At 41.8% G+C, this 23,435-nt stretch overlaps 1 protein-coding gene across 3 annotated transcripts; it reads right to left on the bottom strand.

Moving 5' to 3' along the window:
- Nucleotides 1–218: 218 nt before the first annotated feature.
- On the bottom strand, nt 219–22,453 carry rasa3 (RAS p21 protein activator 3). Of its 3 annotated transcripts, none has more exons than XM_037247631.1 (25): nt 22,173–22,453; nt 14,607–14,724; nt 13,893–13,996; nt 13,706–13,800; nt 11,905–11,981; nt 9,113–9,193; nt 8,953–9,025; nt 8,214–8,287; nt 8,044–8,148; nt 7,835–7,985; nt 7,624–7,772; nt 7,133–7,247; nt 6,983–7,057; nt 6,791–6,914; nt 6,380–6,489; nt 6,220–6,297; nt 6,063–6,140; nt 5,412–5,485; nt 5,088–5,147; nt 3,980–4,086; nt 3,606–3,688; nt 3,321–3,529; nt 3,131–3,234; nt 2,857–3,040; nt 219–2,739 (listed from the first exon to the last, which is right to left on the bottom strand). In XM_037247631.1, the coding sequence occupies exons 1-25, from the start codon at nt 22,225–22,227 to the stop codon at nt 2,664–2,666; spliced, it is 2,559 nt and encodes an 852-aa protein (XP_037103526.1). In that variant the 5' UTR covers nt 22,228–22,453; the 3' UTR covers nt 219–2,663. The 3 variants fall into 3 exon arrangements, with proteins under 3 accessions (XP_037103526.1, XP_037103525.1, XP_037103527.1); XM_037247630.1 differs by having other exon boundaries at nt 7,829–7,985; nt 22,173–22,452; XM_037247632.1 differs by lacking the exon at nt 5,088–5,147 and having other exon boundaries at nt 7,829–7,985; nt 22,173–22,451.
- Nucleotides 22,454–23,435: the final 982 nt, after the last annotated feature.

The raw sequence follows: 23,435 nt of genomic DNA, 5'->3' as shown, positions 1-23,435 counted from the left end.
CATCTTTCCGCTAACTCGTTAGCCGGCCCAGTACTTCTTGTTGGTGACCGTACTTCGCTGATTTCACTTATCGCGGGTGGTTTTTGGAACCAATTATCCGCGATAAACGAGGGATTACTGTGCTCACAAGTACAAAAAGCTTCCTTGAAACAGTTTGTCTTGAATTTTATGAAGTCTAAAATGGTTTGTTTTTTTTGGGCAAATGACACAGAGACACATTTGCATTAATATTTTCATTTTGTTAAGAGAAAAAAAAGCACAATACATTTCACCATTCATCCCACTGTTCTATATACAGTACACGTACAATAAGCTATATTATACATTTAAAATATTTGTACAAAATACAAATACATTGTGTGTTGTTAATTTGCAAATGTATGAAATAAAGGCAATATTATTGCAAAGTGGGGGGAACTTTTTGCATAAAAGCATGTATGCTATGGGGTGGGGAAATTGCCGTTACTTGAATGACTCTTCCCCAAAGCTAATGTTTACAAGGTTCATGGAAAAAAAAAAAAAAAATGCAACTGAATGGGCTTGGTTGTGTGGTTAACATTCCAAACCTGAGGAGTTAGTGGAGACGTAATTAGGCTTCATGAGAAAGAACTAAGGTTCAACATATTAAGAAAAACAAGAACAATACAAGACAGTTGGCGTACTGTTATGAGTATTATTCCTGGCAGTGAGCTATTCAAAAATATAGTTGACAACTGGCATGCTGCCTTCTCACCGCTAACACTGGGTCAATTCACTTGGCATGTCAGTCACACACACACACGAACACACTTCAGTCGTTCAACTCAGAAGCACAGCGAGATGTCTGTATGACAGCCACAAATTCATAGAAACAGCTAACAAAAAAAGTTTACCCAACATCACAGGTTATGATACATTTATATATATAAAAACACATCTAATGCATCAGATTTTTTTTTTTTTTAGAGGACTTTATATTAAAAAAAAAAAGACTGGCACTGACCACCACGGAGGTGCTTACAATTGGAAGATACGAGGAAAAAAAAAAAAGAAGCTTGTGAATGGTGTCTATTGGACAAAGAAGTGACGTCAGTCTGCTGTGATTACACGCACACTGATTTGGCAAGAAAAGGTACAGTAATTACAATTATGAATGTTGCAAGGATAACTTACACACAAGTGTTAGCAAGATTAAAAAGCGGTCAGTACCTTTGAGGGAATATGAGGTGCTGATGGGCGGGCAAGCTTGGCAGCATCTCAAATCCATTTGACACTACAGGCCTGTGTTTCCATGGCGACACACAGGTATGTTGCTAAAACCAAGTTTTTAGGCAGCTTGTAACAATGGCACCCATTTCACGATAACTTGAAATGGGTCGAATGTCAGAAGAGTTCATCAAGAGTAAAGCTAAAAGACAAATCTCAGTGACTTGAGATGTGTGCGATGTGTCTAATTTGATAGGACAATTTGTTTTCTGTCATCAAACCTAGACAGAAAATGGATCACATAGTTAAATGCCACCTCATTGTGTTCGATGTGTGGATGAAATCATTCAACGCTGTTGAAATTGTGTCCACAACAAAAAATGCTTATGATGAGTCGTGATGGGAAAATGAAGGTTCAGATTTGCTTCATGAACCAGTTGCTGTTTTTTTTTTTACTCCTGTAGATGGCGCTCTCTGCACAAAGCACAATACCTTGGCATTTATTAAAAACCTTTCTTTAAGCCAACAGTGCCATCTAGAGGCGTTAAAAAAAACCAACTGTTTCGTGAAGCAAATTTGAAGCTTCGTTTTCCCATCACTTGTTTGTTCATGACTTGTCATGCATGCATTGCATGAGTAAATGGTCTTCACAATCTGCAACTAAATGATTTGTGTACATATGGCCGATAAATCCGATTGGATTGTGACGCATTTAGTATGTAGCTTGACACCACCTCCATCTTGACGGCTGAGACCTCCAACAGCGAAGTCATGCAAAGCCAACGTCTGAGGCAATTTTTTAAACATAAAACAGAATAGCCTTTCAGGTTTTTGAATTCAGTTCAAATCTCACTGAAGCGGCTCGGCCAGGGCTCGACTTCAAAACACGACGGCAAATAAAAGCTCAGCGACTGTTCAGCGCACGGATGATAAACGACGGCAGTGATCTCGCTCACACCAGACTTGGTCCCGAAAATCCATTTTGGTGAGCTATTTAAAAAAACAATTTTGAAAATACTGCTCCTTCTGAAGTTTCCATCCGCGAAATGCGATATAACATTACAACAGCCGTCATATAAATCAAAGCTGTAAAATATAGTTTTGTTTTTTTAAACGTCTTATTCGTGCATTGATTCGGAGGTGATTAAAGTGCGTCTCGTTCACTGTCAAAGCTGTCCAGTGAAAAGTTTCGTCACATCGCAGAAAGGATGAACACTTCTTCTTCCTCCTCCTCCACTCCGGTTCCTTTTTAGTCACAACTGATCCCAGGTCAGTTCCTCCACACATCCGGAGTGCTGCATGGCATCTTGAGCGCAACCCTGTGCGGTTCCGTTTCCCTCGTAGGAAACTTAAAACTCGTAATTTCCCTGAATTCAGCACATCGGGTGCGAGCCACTTCGGAAGAGATGGACTGCCGTTTACTGTCGACTCCAACGTGCTGATTGTGAACTTGACAGAAGGAGGCCCCAGAGTGACGGTCAGATGGAATAGGTGGAGCTCTCCGACTGCTGACGGATGTAGCACTGGAAACTTTTGTCCCCTATTGGATGTTCCCTGGGGAAACAAGGAGAGTGGTGAGATGTTGGGCGAGAAAAAAAATAATACAAAAATTCAAATAAATAAATACAATAAAATAAAAAATAAATGAATTTGCTGAGCAGAAGCACGTACTGGCTGCCTATCTTGGTCTTCTTGAACTTGTCTCGCTTGTACTTGGTATGCTGCTGCTCCAAGGTCTGCACAGCTGAAACGATCTGCTTCAGAGTTTTGTAGGTCTCCTGCGGGTCGTCAATGACAAAGCTGGAATATTCTTCTTGCTCGGGTCCGTCGTACACCGACTTGCTGCCGCAGGCCTCTGCGGGCCAAAAGGGAGAGCGACAAAGAAGGTGTGAGGTCAAAGGAGTTCAACGCAAACACTCATCGGGACGTTTTTGCCCGTTCTGACCTTCCATCTTGATTAGCTTGGTCATGTATGTGCTGTACAGGGAATAGATCCTCTCAGTCTCTCTATCGCCGTCCACGTCCAGCTGGATGTTGGCTGGGAGCCCGCTAGACACAGATGCACGCAAGAACGTCAGAGAGCAAAAACACAAGATAAGGACCACCCAAGAGGACTTTTGGAAAAGTCCACACACCCGGTGCAGGGCGTACAGCCAGGCGCCGTGTCGGCAGAAAGCTTGCAGCACAGCCAGTGGCCGTTGAGGTAGGCTGAAGGATGATAGGTGCTGAGACGTTTGCGGTTGCATTGGCTGACTTTGGTTAAGATGTCGATCCAATCTCGCGCCTCCACACAGTTGTTGGCTTGGATGTAGAGCGCCCGCTCTGGCTGGATGACCTGGAACATCTGCGGGAAGGCATGATTCATTTTCTCGAAATCTGTAATATGACTTTTTTTTTTGTTTTTTTTGTTAAGCCCTTACATTTTTCATCTTAAATGACTCCTCCTCCAGCCTTTCCACAGCCAGGATGTTTTCTATGGGAATGCTGCAAAGAGCTCCCTCTCCTGGAGGGAAGAAGTAATGCATTAGTGGCGTTCGTCACTACTTTTTAAAAATACATTCTTCATACGATTGCTTTTTTAAATATTAAGTAGAAGGCAATGAAGCAGCTTTACTGCTTTCTATTTGCTTTTTAAAAAAATACATATTTGACCAGCCAGGATCTATACATGTGTGTGTTGATGAAATGATTGCACTACAAATAAATGTTATGTGATGTTGTACAAGTTGTTTACTTGAATTCAGCACATTGTCAGCCATTTTATGTGCACACAAAGACAAATGGAAGAGGCTACCTTTAGTTTTGTGGTAAGTGAACTCATGGTTGGTGAGACGAAACCATCTCTTCTTAAAGTTCTTCATTCCAAATCTGTTTCTTCCTTGCGCTCTCTTTATCATAAATCTGAGCGGGAGAGAGCGAGAGACATTCTGATGAAAATATTTATAGATGAGCTCAAGCTCAAGGTATTTATTGCGGTAAAAAGAGTACACGACTTGTGCATGTGTCAAATCTCTTGTCTTGTTTGCATTTTTGAAATTGGGTTGTATTAATTGCTGCGTGACTGTTTAGAGTCAACATCTGAAGTAAACTCATTTGCTCACTTAAGCTCACGTAAGGATGCTTGTGTTACTTGGCTCAAACACACAAAAAGGAACTTAAATGGAAAAATAATTTGATAATTTATATATAGTATATAATAATAATAATAATAATAATATAAATTATACAATTTAGACAAACTGTACCGCTTTGCAATTGCCATTAAAAAACTAAACAGAAAGTACGAGACACACGTAATCACTCTGATAGTTTATGAATCCCAAGTGCATTTCCAGTTAATGTTTACAACTTGGAAACAGGTGGTTGGATCGAAGCGTGGGAAATTAGAAACAGCACGCTTGAAAACCGCCAGTACGAGTGCGATGCTGTCGTTAATTGATAAAACATGGAAAGGAAGGCGAACACAAGAGGAACTCGTACGCTAGCGCCAGACTACTTGGAGGGGAAAATGATGCGACGGGATTCCTCGTCTCCTTTTTTACATTCCTGAGCCCCGAACGTGCAGAGGTGCCCCGTTTGGAGCGGTGCTGGAGTGTCTCATGTGCAGCGATAAGGTGACACACACCAGGCAAACGGGGTCGGGAAGTGGGCAGATATGTGAGGAAGCCAGGAATGCGTGTAGAGTAACCACGTCTGGCGCATGACCAGCAACGAGAAATGCGAGTCAAACCGTCGTTTCACTTTTGCGGTCCCAAAGCAAAAAAGCGTCACTTGATTTACTCCCGGCCGTATAAAACCGAGCGCTGCGTCTTCTAGGAGTGACACGGGAGAGGAGGTGGAGCACTTGGAGGGTTTACAGTGCACACACGAGGAGGGCTCAGCTCACAAAGAGAAGCTCTTACCTGCCCTTGGTGCCTTTTGAGCCCTTCCCATCAACCCTCTTTATTGTGACTTTTACACTTCTACTCCCCGGTGGCAGAAAGACAAGAAGGTGGGGATGTTGATGAGTGAGGCAGGAAATTAAAATTCCTTTGAAGCCTCTTTAAGAAACACAATTGAAGTAACAGCAGCGTATGTTGGCCACAAAAAGGACTGGGTTCATATTGGACCTCCTCGTGAAGGGACGGACGGACGGGTCAATAATTGTTATTCAAATAGCAGCGAAATGGTTTGCATTGACAAATATGGCGTGCTGGTATCACGTTAAAAATATCAAGGCAGCTTACCCCTCTTTGAGCATGATTGGTGTTTCAATACTCTTCTGATCCCACTTGCCGGAAGTTGATATGAGGTCTAGAAACTGTGGAATGACGACAAGAGTCAACAATATTGCTTTTTCTTTTTTTTTTTTAAATCATTTTCTCAGTCAATCAAAGCCCTTATTTTAGTACCAAGCTCAGAAATGACACTAAAATGCATGCTTTGATATACATCCATTTTCTTAACATCCAAAATATTTAGAATAAATAAAAGATTAATTTTTTTAGATAATTTTCTCAGTCAATCAAAGCCCTTATTTTAGTACCAAGCTCAGAAATGACACTAAAATGCATGCTTTGATATACATCCATTTTCTCAACATCCAAAATATTTAAAATAAATCATCATCATCATCGGTTTAAAGTCCGCTTTCCAGGCGCCGCTGGGTTGGACTTTCAAATATTTAAAATAAATAAAAGATTTATTTTTTGATATAATTTCCTCAGTCAATCAAAGCCCTTATTTTAGAGCAAAGTTCAGAAATGCCACTAAAAATGCATCCTTTGATATACATCGATTTCCTCAACATCCAAAATACATGAGAGTATTTCATGTTAAAAAAATGAACTGCTACAATTTAGCGGGTGTGAAAAAAAGGTAAAAATGCCAAAACTCACATTCTTCACAGCATCAGCATACTTCTGCTCATTGAAGTAGTCATAAAATCCTGCCATGTAAGTCTCCTTGAAATTAGCCTTAGAGGAAGCAAGTGAAGACAAAAGTGATCATACAATGTCGTTGGGATCACAATAAAAGAACATTTTGGTTACTTACAGATTTTGACGTGGCAAGACTTCCCAACGTCTGGATGGTCTTGGAGATGAGAGTAAGCGTTCTCGAGGTGGCGGCATCCTGCAGCGCAAAATAAGAAGGATAAAGGATGCATAACAAACAGCACATTTGAGATTGTTAAGCGACAGTAAATCCGACTCACCGGGTGGTGAGGCCGTAACTGAAAGAGATTGGGCGACAGGATGGCTGGAGCAAAGAAACGCAGAAAGATGAAACTGCTCACTGCTGTGTACCGCACATCTTGGTCTTCATCTTGGACGGAAGAGAAAATAAAAATAAGCACTGTGCATTTTGGTCACTGCAATAGGCTTTTTTATGTTCAAATAATTTTTTTAATGAATTTTTCTTTGCATAATCGATCCGTTCTTGTATTCGGATCTGAACAATAGCATTCTGCAACCACGTGGTGGCAGTAGAGTATAGAACGAGGACAGTATACAGGCAATACTCGGAGAGCATAACGTCAATCAGCAACCTGCAATTCTGAATGAATTGCAAAAACGTGTCCTCGAACACCTGATGCCGCTTATTACCTTGACCTGAGGTCAGTTACCTTGGAAACGAGTGGCAGCAGACTCTCTTAGCGAGAAGAAGATGTCACACATAACAGTGGGGCAGCGAACGCCAGATGTGGTGATGACGTTGAAGATACGGTCTACATAGTGGCGAAGGTTTTCCTGCGGCGGCGGCGAGATAAAGAAGATGTGTCAGATAACCGCGGCCGCACGCCAAAACATTTCCTTACCCTATTTGTGTCGAGGTTTTCCGATTCCTTGAGCTTAACTGGGTCGATTTCGCAGGGCTTGTGTTCTGTGCAGATCTGTGGAGGGATGAAATTAAGAATGCTTCCATAACTGGTGTGTTACATAGCAGCTTATTTCAAATGACTTCCTACCTCATCTATGATTGGTTTAAGTGTGACTTGAAGATAATGCATCCCTGCCAGTTTCATGGTCTCGTCGATGCATTTGGACGTGAGCGAGTTCCCCCGGAAAATGGTGTTGGGATCCCTACGTGAGAAAGCGGACGAGCCAAAACAAAATTTGGATAAACATACAGAGCTTGAAAAATTCATGAGAGCGCGCTTTGAAAAAACATTGATGAATGAGTTTTGAAGAGGAATTGCAATTAGAATTTTTCTTTGAACTTAGAATTTGAGTCAAAGTCACAAATCAGTCTTGCGCAGCTTCCCTCAACCGCTAAAACGAAATGTTATGTTCAAGATTCCAAGTAAATAAGGCTAATTTGAAATAATGAAATGATCTCGGAATAAAATATTTTTCTTGTCTAAAAATAACTGAAATAAATCGAATCAATTGACATCTTTCAAAGCACGAGATTCACAACTCCCGTTCAAAAAAGCAAACATCATGAAACGACACTCACTGCGTACGGTTGACTTCGGCGTGCGCGATGGCGCTGATGAAAGGCACGATCTTGCCATAATGGAGGAAGAGCCGCACGAGCGGAATTGCGGCTTCTTGCTTCTCCCGACACACCTCTCCCAAAATGTTTGCGGTGGACGCCGACACGGGCTACGCGGGGAGCAAATCACGTCAAGCCTGCGACACCTCAAGATCCACACACACACCTGTACGTTTGCAGAATCCAGCAGCAAATCTCTGAGCGGAGTGTAGTGCTCCGATGGGAAGACGTGGTCCTCGGTGTAAACAATGTTCAGGCGTAGAGATCCCAGCTCTTCTACCTTCACAGACTTCCCTGCATTTTCCCTGGGCTGAAGATAGTACCTGCAAAGACAGCACAAATGAGACTCAACAAGAAAAGCGCGAGACCCGTCGCACCTACCACGCATCGTGGACTCCAAATTGACCCAAGACTCTGAGAGGAACCCGCACACCTCCCAGGAACTCATCACCAAACTTCAAGTTGCTGGCATTCCACAGGTCCACCCTGGTGGACATCAATCAGAAGCCACTGTTCAAAGTGTCACGTTTCCAGGTTGCTTTCATTCATACCTCAAGGCCAGTTTGTCCACGTCTTCCTCTTCAACATCAAACTGTCGCTTTGTGGAGCTTAAGGGCCGTGTCACCTAAAAGAAGACATGCTAATCACCCAACTCATCATGTTTGGTGTTCACAGTCATGCTGGAACAAAGCGGGTCTTCCTCAATCTATTCCCGCAAGGTTGGAATCATTGAGTGCTACTACTATTGTTTACTGTGCAACTTTCAAGAGGCCAGACATTTATGAGTCAGAGTGTCTGCATCAATCACACGCTTGTCCTTCGGGCCTGCAGCGTCACTAAAGGAAGTGGGAGGAGCCACACATGCTGATGGGGGTCAACAAGGGCACATTTTCAAATGTGTACAGTCGACAATTTAGGCCTTTTTCCCTTTAGACTGGTCTCTCATAAAACAGAGCGTTTTAAACTTCCTGATGACGATTAGAAAGTGATTACTGCGATGAAAATATTATGGCCTAATAACGTCCAGGACAGGATGTTTGTGGAGTGTGATGCAGTAGACAGCACTGAAGCGCTAATGTCATTAAGCAATTACTCAATTCAAACGTATTAGCAGAATATTTCTGTTCATTGCTTTAAATAAAATACTCAGAAGATGTTTTTGAAAGGAGCTCAGAGGGACGAAAGCGCACACAGTCTCCTGATGTTTTTGTAGGGATAGCTTGTCTAGAGACACTGGGGGAAAAAAAGTTGAATTTGGTTGCACAAAATAAAATCAAAGAAACTTTTTACCTCAAAATAGAAAACTTCATCAAACTGTGGATTATTGGTTTTCCGCTTCACCTTGGTCTTCTTTGCTTCGGACCTGAAGATAGCAGAAATAAAGAAAAAAAAAAACATTTTACGCAAGGACATGAATTATACCAGAGACATCCGTGTGCATTATTCAAACCTGGAAGGTCCAATTAGCGAGACAGCAGCATAAGGGTCACATTGCCCATTGACGATTGGAAGACCTTGGCACTCCAGCACTCTGTCGGGATGCAAACGAGACGAGTTTTTCTTCATTTTCGTTTAAACGAATAAACTCCCCTATAGCGTGTCACTCCCGCAAACATGTCACATCCTTATTTGATACTAATTGCAATGCATAGTTGTCTTTACAGGAAACCATTTTTAAAGCCAGTTAAGTCCAACATTCCCTGGGGACGATTAAAGCTCGGTTAAGTTCTCAATTACCACTTAATTAGCCGGCGGGTCGCAAGCACTGTCAAAATCAGTGAAAACTGACACCAGAAGCAGCAGCAGCTCAAAAAATGCTTTTAGCTCCCTCTCATCGACCGACCCTCTTGGATAGAACCCCAGCGAGCATCAGTCGCGTTTGTCAAGCGTTTGTGTTTTAGCAGCACAAGAGAAATGTGAGCACTTGTACCCATGCGAGCCTTGTTATTTTTCCGTTAAAGCTTAGTGGGAGGTGAGAAACAAGACTCGTGTGGGAGCTCGTGCGTGTGGCAAGGAGATAAGTTAATGATACATGAGCGGAGGGTTTATTTTGTTATACCCCCCCACACATTAATCTAAAATCTATGGAAAGAGGTCAAAAGGGCAATACATGAACAATTAAAAAAATATTTGGCATGTGGAATCATTTATAAAATGCCCATGGCAGCTAATTTAAGAAACAAAATACAAGACAGTTAAAAAAAACCACAATATATCACAAACATATTATTTCAGCTGTTGCGCTGGCAAAATTAACGATGTTTTAATAAGTCTGTCTCACCATAAAGCAACATTCCAGCCTTCAGACGTATTTATTATTCAATTAGAAGGAAATCACTGGCAGCATTTTTTCATGGCTGCTCATCGGTATTTTCAAAAAGGCTGACGACTGCAAAGCGCGCATCCATCTCGCTTTTTAAAAACATAAAAACGTTTTTTCCCAACTCTCCTCCCAAAATAGTACAACAGTGAGGCCAAGTCTTTTATTTATTCTGCCAATAGAAAACATTTGGGCATTAAAGATGAGAACTTGATTCCTCTGTATTTATCTTGCAGCGTCTAAAGCTGTCCTGCTCCCAGATGACATCACACAGTAACGGAATTAGCACACACAAGACGAGACACCCGGCAGGACGAATCACTTCCTGTGTGTCACTGTGATGCACTACTAGTCACACAGCCCGATGAAACAAACACACACACACACACACACACAGGGATGCCTAATAAAGAAGGGCTGGGTTAAGCGTCTCTAATGCCGGCGCACTTCCTGTCCAATAAGCTTGTTTATGTAACCCCTGCTTGGCCTACTCTCCGGCCCCCCTCTCATCACGCCGCTGAGCTCTGACATGCCGCCTCCGACTGCCTGGCAGACATCTTTGCTTGACTTCATGCGACTCGTTTTCATGTTAATGCGCTAGTTTGGGGCGCCCCCGCATCCTGTCAAAAACAATTCCAATCCAGCAGCAGTATAATGAATCAGAGAGCGCTCCCAAAACAAAAAATGGTGTGTCGCCGCTTAAGCAGTATAGCAGATGAAGGATGAGCTTTAGTAATAACTAAAGCTGATCCATGGTTAATAGATAACATGTTTTTCAACTAGAATGACAATCAGTAACATGTTGTCCAAATATTAGAGATTCAGGTGAATGTGCAATATTCGTAAAAAAGAAATTGAGGCAAAAAAAGCGGATGTAGCTTTCCGTGCATTTAAAACAGGTTCCTCGAGTTGCAAAAATGCAAACACAAATATTTGCCACTCTTGGAACAAACACTAAATCTGTAACCAGGATCAAATGTCTGCAAGGATTTCTTTGAATGAGTCGTGAATGGGGCTCTGCCGCCAAGAACCGAATAAGATGACCTCGTGATCTCGGCTCTAAGCACCTTAGCCACTAAGTGTGGGAGTGCGGCCATGATGGATCATCATCATCATCACACTTGTCCTACTTGACTACTTTAGAAGTGGTCAAATAACGGGCATGATAAAAAACAGCAGCAAGCATTTATTCGTCGAGGCCCCGGCGCACAGGAAGCTAGTGCAGTCGAAACTTTCGCAAGAATGTTTACTGGAGGAAGCGAGAGACAAAAACGCAAAGGGACACGCCGTCATCTGAGGACGACTTGCCAGCTCGATCCGTCCATTCGCTAATTCGGAACGGAACAACGGTGAGGCCGAGCGAAAGCGCAGGTGACGGGAAGTGGCGGGAACGCTCGGTCGGGAGTGTTGATTTATGACAAAAGCCTGCGTGCGGATGCACATCCTGCAAGTTGACGCGCCGTCTTTTGAGTAAATACCGCCTCGCCGTTCGACTTGTGTAACATTAGTTGTGTGAAACGAGAATGGGAGGAGAGTCACGAGAGGACAGACTTTCCCATGCTTCAACAGTTACCAAAGGAGAAAAAGTGCAGGGTTTCTATCTGTTTATGTTATTTTGGATTTTCTAAAACATAGGTGTCAAACTCAAGGCCCGGGGGCCAGATACGGCCCGCCAAATCATTTTGTGGCCCGTGAAGACAAATTGTGCATCGACTTCATGTGTCAATACTAAAATTACAAATTGTCTTCAGTTGAGAAATTATTATTTCTCTTTTGAACATAACGGCCCTCCGAAGGAAACTATGCGGCCTGCAAAAAAAATGAGAATCTAAACTATTCGGAGTAGATGGGCAGGATAACGTGATAATGAGTCTTTGTGTTTGTTCAATGCAATAGCAGAGGAAGCATGAGCAGAGCCTCACCGCGTGGCCAGTTTGTGGTTGATGACTCCGCTGTCTGTGATGACTTCACTCAAACGGAGCTCCAGGTGCACTTTTCCCTGCCAAAAAAATGCACACACGTGACAATTCACAAAGAGGAAATATTCACAGAATCGAGAATAATTCGCATTACTTTTATATATTTGTGATTTTTTGGTGTGCATCTGGAATAAACCCAAAAAAAAAAGGGGAAACATTTTTTTTCCCTTAGAAACAATCTCAATCATGCACTCCTAATAAATTAGCCAATGAAATCATTAAAGGAATTTCTGAGCCAAAGTGTTTTCAATATTGTATTATACACTTACAAAGAGTCATGTAATCCTTTGCAAACATCTTATGAGTCTTAATGAAAAGCGTCAGGTCCAATTTCAAATCTGATCACGGTACATTTAATGGGGACATTTCCGGGCCTACAATAGAATCCTCCCACTTGCATGTGTGAAATTAGTACTGTATGAAGGTCAATTACAGACATATCAAAACACTTCCTTCTTAAATGAATGACACTGAATAAAAGCACAAATAGTGGCCTAGAGGGAAAATAGTCACACTGAAGTGATTTGTATTCGGAAGTGATTGGATGAATGACATCATGCTAATGTGGCGGTACAGCTGATTAGAAAGGCCGCGTTCATTAATAGCGTCGCTACGCAAACTCACAGGCTCCATCCGAGCTATTTGAGCAAAGCCGAGACGACAATGCGTCCTCTATGGAAAAGAGGCGAGAGACGCTATCTGCCGACTTCATTTGATCCTTTCTCGCTGGCTTTCTCTCTCCAACGCCCATTCTGCTCGTACATCCTTCCGCCTCGGATGAATGCGTCTCTGTTCCGGGGCCACACACGCCCATCTGTCTGCAGATGTTACCATTCACTGTGTGAGAGCATCTGTGAGGAACCACTGGGGTGTGTGTGTGTGTGTGTGTGTGTGTGTGTGTGTGTGTGTGTGTGTGTGTGTGTGTGTGTGTGTGTGTGTGTGTGTGTGTGTGTGTGTGTGTGTGTGTGTGTGTGTGTGAGCCAGACGCCTGAATAGTGAATAGCCCAACAGTGCGTGTGCAGAAATCACCCACTGGAAGCTAAATCCTAAAAAAAAAAAAAAATCCAAAAAAGCTACAATACCAGAGCGCTGACCTCCACCCAAGCCCCCTAAAAATAAATTCCTAAAAACTCCACAGTCACACAGCATTAAATATAAAAACAACAACTAATGTACTCTTAAAAGAGGTGATAAAAATCTTCCGGTTCTCAGATGATTAAAAAGGAGCAGTTTGTAAACAATGTGCTCAATTTTATTTCATCAAGCGCTCGAACAAAATAAAATCATTTGAATCCAATTTTTAAATATATTATTTGAACCAGATGATTTTATTTTGTGCAACCACGTGATGAAATAAAATGGAGTCAATTCAATTATTTCTTTCATTGTACTGTGCGACTTTGCATTTCTTTTTTTAATGAATATTTAAATCACTTCAAAAGGAAGCCAAGTAAACAACCAAAGCATGAAAACCCTTTTTTTTTCTCCTCTGCAGCTTGAGATGATATCTGAGAGTACTGATGAGAAACAAAAAAAAAAAAAAAAAAGTTGAACCCTCTCCAGGTCAGTCTTTCCTCAGTCTGTCTGTTGCTCAACAATGAGTCACAGTTCCAGGAAGTTTCTTCTCAGCTCTACTCATGGCTTGCCATCGTTTCACAAAAAGACATGCCCCGAGTCTTTAACGATTCCAAAAGGGAGCAGAAGCGATTACAGGTGAGCTATTTAAAGTGTTGTCTGTACTGACCTGCACCTCTGAGTCAGCGCTGACAGGTTGGAGTTGGAACCAGGTGTCTTTCCCGTGGTATTTCTGCAGGTCTTCTTTCTTCACCGCAACTTTACCTGCGTACATCATTGCCGAATGACAAATGAGCTCTTTTTTTCTTTTCTCACCCCCCGAAAAAAAAAACATTTTGAGCTTTTTTTTTACCCACCAATACTCGAGTCCCTCCTGAAGACATCCCTGTCAAAGATATAGAAGGAGAGATGTCTGAAGCTACGTGGGATCTCACAATAGAAGTCCTCTCCATAGAAGGGACTGTTGGAGAAAGGGGACAGAAAAAAAAAAGAAAAACAATGCTGTGATGTGAAGAGAAAACCTCAAGGCTGAAGTAGATCCTCCACATGCAAGAATATTAGTCACCTGAGATGTTAATAGCTAGAGGAGATAAAATGAATGGAACAAGATGTAAGAGGAGCCTACACAAGCACAACAAAATACAATTTACAGACGGATCAGCATCAAACCCGGCGAGACTTCCACCACGTCGGTGATTGACGAGTAGAACTGCTTTTGTGCACAGTTGCATATGATTGGATTAAGATCTGTGTTGACATGTCTGTCAGTCAAGCGTGGCAAAGTCGACTCGCTGTCTCCTGGAATTGTTATTCTTTTTTTTTCATCTGATCGTACCTGTTCAGTTAGAAAGTTTGACATCGTTGGTTATATGATTTTTACTATTATATTTATATCATAAAATATGTATTCTATTTATTATTATATTTATTGTATATATATGATGTTATATTTTTATTATATATTTTATTTTATTTGATTATTTTTCTTCTGTTGAAAGTTTTGTTTTGTTGCAACTTCCCGTCCGCAAAGAACTGAAAAGAGAAAGAAGCGAGATGGCGGGCCGGCATACCACAGCGACTTCTCCACAATCTTGGTCCTGAAGACTTCTTCTTGATCCAGGTTGACAGTACAGTAACAATCCCTCATCCTGTTTGGCCCCGGGTACGGAGGGATGTTTTTAGCTTCTCCTGTGCAAAAAGAAAGGCCAGTGAGTGCTTATTATTCAGGAACGCTGCAGTCAGCAATAACAAAATGTTCACTCAGGCACAATAATGAATGTAATGATTTATGAAAGAAGAGTGGCAGTAATGAAACACCTTTTGGTAAGTGTGTAACTTGTTTTGAATGAGGTCGACATTATTATGACATCATCAAATGGCTACTTTTGAACTCGATGGGCATTTCCAACGATGTCTGATCAGTGAATGGAAGGAACTGAGTGGGACGCTTCCTTCATCCTGCTCTGTCTGTTCCTCAAACCTATGTGACAGATAGCACTCCTTTTCACAAGAATGCGGCCCAACCACCCACATCGACACACACGTGCGTGCAGATATTGTCCCGAACCCTCATGAGGACTCCTTCCAAAAGCCTCAGATGAATTGAAGTCCTTCCTTCGGAGACCCGCGTAGCGTGGCCACATGTGTTTTGGCTCAACATGCCTTTGTCACATGTGTGCAGCCACATGTGAGGATGTTGTTCAGCAAGTGAGCGACAACGGATTGATCACCAGTATTTCAAGTTTTGGACTCAATGACATCTTCATAATTACGTGCTGTTGAGCGTCAGGAATCTACACTGTAAATAAAGCAATTAGTATTTTACGGGCATAAAACAATCGTTTAGGTTGGAAAAACTTGAAGATCTCGATGACTGATATTTATGGCAGCAAAGCAAGTGAGTTGTTTTTACTTATTTTTATTTTATTATATTATTTTTATTTTATTTAGATTTATTATTTTATTACTTTTTTTATTGACTTGTTTTGACTTGCAAAGCAAGTGAGTTGTTTTGACTTGTTTTTATTTTATTATATTATTTTTATTTTATTCATATTTATTATTTTATTACATTTTTTTATTTCCATAAATGGGACAACTGTTCTGTAAACTTCTTTGTTGTGAAATGCAGAAAAGAATGATTTCCATTACAGCAAAACTTTAAACATTTTTGCAAGAGGAGTGATAAGGAGACCTTTGCTTGTATTTAAACATTACAAACGCTTTGCTGTATGCACCGATACAATACACGGCACTGTTTCCATGTGCCTAAAGGGGGGAAGAGGGGGGGAGAGTTGACTTTTGACCCCCGAATAACTGGCTGCAAAGCAGCAAACGGATTCTCTCCATAAAAGGTCATGATGACGAGTCAGACATATTGAATCGATTTTTCCCCTAACAATTGCGTTTCCATAGGGAGTCTTGCAAAGCATCTTTTGACGCAAATTTGTATTTTTGTGAGTGTATTTTCTGCTTCTGTGCACCTGGTGACATTTTGAATGCATCATCATCATTTGAAGGTGACAAATAACGCAGGTAAAAAAGCACTTGTATTAAAACTCCTAGGACTGGTATTGATGCTCCCGACCTTTGACCTTGACAGTTCTGAACAGCACGCTTTGTGGCCCTTGCAGCATGGAAGCCAATTACAGGAGTAAAGTTTGTTTGCTCTTTGCGGAAACTGGACCGAGCCATTGCTTCCAATACAGTTGGAATGGCCTCAGGGCGTTTGTGACGTCTATTTTCTTTGGCACCCTTTTTGCTCCCATGTCAACTCTTCTGTGATACTATAGAATGGAAGACATCCTGTCAAAATCCCCTAAATGTAGAATTGGGACTCCTAACCGCACCCTGCTGAGTAAAAATGGTTTCTACCTTATTTCCAAGCATAACACCCTTCTTGTGCTTCACTTTGATTATTTATCCTCTTAGCAATAATCCCTCATTTCCAATACTTGTTTTCATTTCATCCATGACCTCGATTGGATCGCGGCCCGAAGGTTATCTTTGTAACCAAACCATTGTGGAATTTTTTTTTTTTCCTTGTAGTCTTTGATTTAGTCAATAAAACTTAAAATAGACAGCACAAAATGTATTCTTCTATCTATCCATCTGCCTACTATTTTCCTCTCCTCATTACATCAGCCCATTGTTAGTATATTCCTTTTTGAAACCTCATTTATTTATATTTTCCCTTTCCTCCACTCGCCCTATTTTCTCCTCCGGCGGGGTTGGATTTCATTTTTTTCCCCCTGCTTAATATTGAAAACAAGCAGAGCAGAACAACACGCTTCTCCTCTCATCATGCAAAGCTCATCAATGGAATCCTTGGAGAATATCTTGCCCTAGCATGAAAACAAAACTTGGAAGGTAAAATCAAATCCGCACGTAATAACAGAAAATTGCAGAAATAGCCCAAAGAAAGTGAAACTACTACCCAAGGGTCAAGTGAGCTCTCCATCTGATTACATTTGGTGGAAGATGCAAGAGGCGAAAATGTGCGCAAGGAAGGAGGAAGCACAAGTGGTTGAAGCAATGCCCTGGGGGGGGAAATGTGCTGCTTTGTTCATCTTCCTTCTCGATTGCGTGTACGGTTACAGCAAAAGCGACTTGTTATTCTAATCTCCGGTGACGTGAACACATTGGAGAATACACAGGCATGAATATTCGCTGTCCTCGCAACACGCATGGAGGGGCTTAAGGAAACAATTATCCGCAGCCGACCGACTCAATGAGGGAGATCAACGACTGCTGAGGAGGAAGAAAGAAAGAAAGAAAGAAAGAAAGGGGAGTGCTCCAGAGCGGTTTGCATTGGGAGAATGCTACAAGAGGAAATGAGATGAGGAGAAAGGAATTTCAATCGGATCCAAAATGTAGCTTGAAAAGAGCAAAAAAGTTAGGAGCCAGTGTGTGTGCGGCCACAAATCTTAAAGAAACATCCCCTCTGATGAAGTCAAATGCGACTAACTGGTTCCTTGGCTCAAACTCCTGACGTGACAATTCCCCTAACGCTACTTGACACTTTCTTTTTGTAAGCGCTTCCTTGACTGGTGAATATTCAAATAGTTCACAAGCCTGACGTACGGTATGTGAACAAAACACCTTCAAATAAAAAACACATTTTGTTGGTTTGTTTATCATCGGGGTACTTCGAATTGAACAGAATCATCTTTGGAACTTGTATTTTGAACCCACGTGTGAACTCGGATGACCTCCTTATGAAACCACCGTGTTTATTCACTAATTGTGGGACTCGTTCCAAAGCCATTGAATGTAAAATATGTAATTGCATGCCTCATCCCTGCAAGTTCTACAACCATGACAACTCATATTGTTACAGTGACAAAAAAACATTTGATGTTTTATATGCCAGTTGTTGAAGACGACTAGTCACAAAACAATGAATGCCGAAAAAGAAACAACATTATATATCGTATTGAAAGCCAGTCCAGCCTGAGGCCCAAATAAACAAGCACAACACATAAAAGAACAAATAAAAGAAAATAACAACTCCCTTTTCCCATTTATTTATATGAGCATGACTATGCACACAGTCTCTTGACAATAAATTGGGCAAATGTAGTAAATAAAAGGTTGTAAACTGTGGATTGATTTAACTCATAACATGTGAATTGATGTCATGCGCACGACTTGGTGATTTCTTTTCCGGCGATTTTTACAGTAACATCAAAACAATGTGCTGATCCGTTTGGAAAAGTGTATTTACATTTAATAATAATAATAATAATTCATTAAATTTGTATAGCGCTTTTCAAAAACCCAAAGACGCTTACAGGGAACAAGGCAAAGACATTTAAGGCACACTATCGTCCTTGGAGAAAGAAAAACATGATTGGGTTACTGATCAAACTCATTCCCATCATGTGCTGGCAATAGCTAATGTTCACACCAGTCTGGTGAGTCTCAGTGGAAAACTTGAGTGAGACAAAAATAAACAACCACAAACATGCTCTCAAACACACACTTGTGCAGAGGGACTTTGTGTATGTACGCTAAATATGGGAACACGTTCCACGTGAGGATGTGATACCATCCTAATGTTGGCTAGGCAGCTTGGCTTGGATTTTCAGAACATTTCTAAGCCTCATCAACAAAGAAAATGCATCTACCTTCTAGTCGTACGGACTAGTGGGAACGCCAAACGTCACTGGCAACAAATCACGAGCGTTTAACTCAACACTGGTTGTACCGTATTTTCCGGACTATAAGTCGCTCTGGAGTATAAATCGCGCCAACCATAAAATGCAAATGAATTAAAAGACATATATAAGTCACACTGGATTATAAATCGCATTTTTGGGGCAAATTTATTTGATAAAATCCAACACCGACAACAGACATGTCATCTTGAAAGGCAATTTAAAATAAAAATACAATAGGCAACAACAGGCTGAACGGTACAGTATGCTAACGTTACATAAACACATAAACAAGGAACTTAAAACGTGCCTAACATATTAAAAGTTATTCAAATAACTACAGCATAAATAACATGCTAACAAGTTTATCGAACCATCCGTGTCAATCAAAATCATTAAATCCAACCAAATCTTCATCCTCTGTGTCACTTATAAACAACTCCGCCAACTCCAGAAGTAGAAGATGCAGCGCTTCCTCTTCTACGTGGCTTACCTCAAACTCATCGTCAGCTGCAGTTCCAATTATTCCACAGGGCCTAGAGCGCCCTCATGTGGTTTAGTGCGAAAATAACATGTGAAATGCTATCATGTGTTAATAATTTCACACATAAGTCGCTCCTGAGTATAAGTCGCACCTCCGGCCAAACTATGAAAAAAACTGCGATTTATAGTCCGGAAAATACGGTACTTCATGCTTGTTATGCCAAAGTGAGCAGCTAGAGGGCAGCCCGGGAACAGATCCCATCGCCAGCACACTCCGAAGCCTTTATTTATCCTTTCAAAGCCAGCATGCTGGGCCTACTGTGGCATTTCTTCGCTCTTCCAAAGTACTTCTCTGTCAGATTACTGAACAGGAAGGAGCTGCTGTGTCCGAAACACTGTCTGCGTCTAAAGAGTCAACACAAATGTTTACACCGTACATGTAAGAGAACATTGCTTTCTAGGAAACGCCACAGGAAATGCATCAAGAAGTCGTTCAGTGGAAGAGAGTCTGCTTCACTAGCATTCCTTCTTTTCAGTCTGGACTGGGGGGGAGGTCTGGGAACCTCTGTTAGACAGCTGTGAAGGGGGCGAGGGGGCAAGCGGAGGGGAATTCTGTCGAAGGAAACCCACATTTTCTCCGAAGCTTCAACCCGACAAAGTCACATAGCCAGCTTTCGAAGCACGCTGATCGTTTCCACAACATCCCAAAATACACTTGAACTGTAAAAGATAAAATGAGAACAACAAACTGCTGGGTCAACGCTGTCATAAATATGCTGAGCAGTCATAATATGAGAATTTGTGCCGACAGCATCATATCATGTAAACATTTCCTCGAAGTATCTGTTCTCAATTGTGCACGCCACACAACGAGTCTACATTCCGGCCGCATGATGACATCAGCGCCAGCTTCTGGCGTGAGGTATAAAATACTTTTTTGGACAATTGCGTTGAATGCAACGGGAGTGTTGAGTGAGAAACTTTGCACTGCTGACCCACCAGCCACTATTTCTCAGCTCAGTCGCTAGCGCTGAGGGCCGCGTATTGCTAAAAGGACTCGGTCAGCTATTCCATTGTCGCCCCGGGGAAAATATACATAAATAACAACAGGTTGCGTAAAAACGTCTCAACATGAATATGACCAGTTGAATGATACGGTCATCGAAATCAGCTAGCTAACATGCTAGCTGATTTTTCTGATAATTCCTCTCAGGCTGTTCATTTTTGAAAATGTTAGCATGTTAGCTGTGCCGCTGAAAGTTCCGCTGCCTCTCCTACATGTTAGACAGCAGTTCTGTCCCTCTCTTGTGTCCCACCACATCTGCTACGTATTAGCTTGATGCCATGCAGGAAAAAACACAATTCTTCTGTAGTCCACTGCAGCTAATCAGGAAGTGAATTGGGGGGCAGTTTCCTGTTTCCTGTTTTACAGACAGTATGGACTCCCACTATCCTTTCTTGGTTTCCGAAAAGCATGTGCTCCTCCGGTAAACTCAGGGGAGTCGTCATCTGGCAGAGAGTGTCCCAATAGTAAGTCGTTTCCGGAAAAAAAAAAAAAAAATGTTGAGGTCTGAGTGTGATGAAAACAGTGTGAAGCAAGTCTAAGAATCACGCAGCACGACGGCTGCTCGCTGACTACGCGGTGGGAATTCTTTCGTGGTGAAAACAGCGATAACAGGAAGACTAGTTATCTAAAAAGGTGTTAATATATTTTATAATTTTTTTAAGGGTACATTTGGAAGTCAATGCATGATTCAAATATTAGCTTTGGAAATGGTAGCTTAATTTTGGATCAGTGTGACTGTTTTTGCTGAACATGTCAATTTATTTACTAAATTATTTCATTTATTTTCATTTATTTTTGGGTCCTCCTTCCTGTAGGCCGTTTGGAGTCAAAACAATCCGGACAGCACAGATGAATGGGGGTGGCCAGATGTCACTGAGATTGTCCCTTATTGACCAGGAATAACAATTAGGGCACACACAGGAAATGAATGTGCCAGTGAAAGACAAAAGATAGAAACATACAAGAGCACACCCTCTTTCAGAAGAAACACATACTATCATTTCAACAGGAGTCTAGGGTCACTAAATAAAAAAATAAATACAAATTGTGAAATTTAGATTGATCATATGTGGAATAAAATTCTAGATCTGATAAAAGAGCCAAATGAAAGATTTCAACTTGTTTGGTAGAATAGAAACTCTTATTTACATTTTTTAAACCCAATGATTCTAAGACAATCAAAGGTTTAAAGAGACTTGAGAATTCCATCAGATTAAATGGAGAAAAACAATCCACTGCCTTTATCTTCAAAGGTTCAAGACTTGCCTCAGAGATCCTTGTTTCTTAAAGTGTAATAATCATTATCTATTATCACATGTATGGGAAATAGACACCCATTCAGTCCAGTAGACATGGTAGCCTTGAGGCAAGTATGCTTCATGCGCTGGAATGATCATTTCTAAAAAAGGTCAAGAAGGTTCTAACAGAGCTTTCACTAGAAGATGCATTCAGCATTTTATGGCTTCATTCATAACAAATCGGTGGATGCACTTAACATGCCTCTCGCAAACCAGGCTACCCACTGGAGATATCTAAATATAGCAAGCTTTTTGCAACAATCAATTGTGTGTGTGTGACTGAGATGGAGCACAAGAAAACACACAAATAAATGCGAATTATTATCCAGCGTATATGCATATGCAAATAAAGGCATTGCAATGGGAAAAGACGGGTCTTGTATGCCAGCTGCAACATTCCCACAGTCCCCCCCCCCCCAATAGAAGTCTCTTTTCCACTGCACGGTCATTTGTTGTACAGTCTACACAGAACCGCATGTGATTTGAATTAGAATAACATTAACAAGACAGATCGGTCCCGTTCCTGCAGCCCTCGGTGCCTGTCTGGCCCATTAATGAGGAGCCATCCATAGAGGCGCTCAGATTGGGGGTGGGGATTTTTTTTTCTTCCCCCCCCCCTTCTTTTCTTACCTATTTTAATTTTAACGCTCTGAAAAACCCGCAGACCTTCCTCTTCTACCGCCATGCTCTCGCCGTCCCTCAGTTCCCTTTAGCCGGCTGAACAGACGCGGTCCTTCCTCCACGCTGGTCGCTTGCAGCTTCTCCAGCAATGGGATATTCCAGAGGTTTTGCACATCTATGCGCACATCGCTGCGATCGCACTCCGAGCCGAGCAACGCGCCGCTGGCTGCTTGAGAACAAGGAGACCGCTACAGCTCTCTGTCTGTCGTTCACGCAGCAGCAGCAGCAGCAGCAGCAGCAACGGCGGAGGAGGCGGGGTCTTCACGGAGCCCCGCCCACTTAACGGAGCCCCGCCTACTTAGGTGATGCGTGACAGTGGGGAAGTACAGTTGAAAGGAAGAACCCTGTATTCTAATCTAATCCGACATAAAACATAAAGACATAATGCTCATTTGTTATTGTCTGTCAGAGAAATATTTGCATCGAAATAGAGATTAAAAAAATAGATGGGGTTGGTCATGGATAGGCATTGACCGCCCCCCACACACGCACAGCATGATGCCGATGGCTAAATTATACAGAAAAAGAACAGCCCATAATTACGGGCTTTTCAGAAAGTATAATTTTAGCAGTTGGCAAGACTGGTCTTCATGCCCACATACTTGACGTCGAAGCCATCCTTGAGCTTCGGCAAAAAAGAGATCATGTTTCCTTCATTCTCAAGTGACTCCATCACAATTGATTGGCACTTAAATCAAATGAATTGCAGATGCTTTTGAGAGGAAAAAAAATCATTAATGAGAGATCAGATCCATCCTGATAGACTTTATCAAAATGTGGAGAGTGTCTAGCATTTTTTTTTTTGGAAGTGTATTCAGATGCAAGTACTGTGAAAGTCAGTCATAGAATACAAAGAAGCCTGGATAGAAATGGACCCACATTGATCTTAAAACAGATTGAAGAGTCCTACTGAAGTGTTGACCTGACCAGTGAGAGGTTTGTCCCAGAGGGATTAAAGATCCATTCAGGTGCAAGGCCCGAGGCGACGATCAACCCAGGCTTGAGCTATTGGGCCACGCCCACAAGACCATAATGGCCACGATTCTCAAAATATCCCAGCGCCGATGCGGAACATCAGACCTCAACTGTGGGCGTAAAGAGCAGTTGGACTTCCCCTTCAGCAGAAATCACAGCTCGCTTCACTGTTGAGATTAGCAGAGACTTTTTTGGAAAAGCTCTAAAGCTCATTAGGAGGCAGTATCACCATTAGAC

This window comes from Syngnathus acus, chromosome 3, assembly GCF_901709675.1.
Source record: "Syngnathus acus chromosome 3, fSynAcu1.2, whole genome shotgun sequence".
NCBI classification, from domain to species: Eukaryota; Metazoa; Chordata; class Actinopteri; order Syngnathiformes; family Syngnathidae; genus Syngnathus; species Syngnathus acus.
The sequence above is the reverse complement of the archived record's forward strand: the minus strand, read 5'-3'. Positions and strand labels throughout refer to the sequence as shown.

Excerpts from the sequence above, each read along its gene's own strand:
- rasa3 (XM_037247630.1), bottom strand. The coding sequence starts at position 22,227 with ATGGCGGTAGAAGAGGAAGGTCTGCGGGTTTTTCAGAGCGTTAAAATT. Across the intron at positions 8,149-8,213 it reads GTGGACAAACTGGCCTTGAG|GGTGGACCTGTGGAATGCCA; the intron begins GTATGAATGAAA and ends GATGTCCACCAG. Across the intron at positions 6,490-6,790 it reads TGCTGCCACTCGTTTCCAAG|ATGAAGACCAAGATGTGCGG; the intron begins GTAACTGACCTC and ends CTTCCGTCCAAG.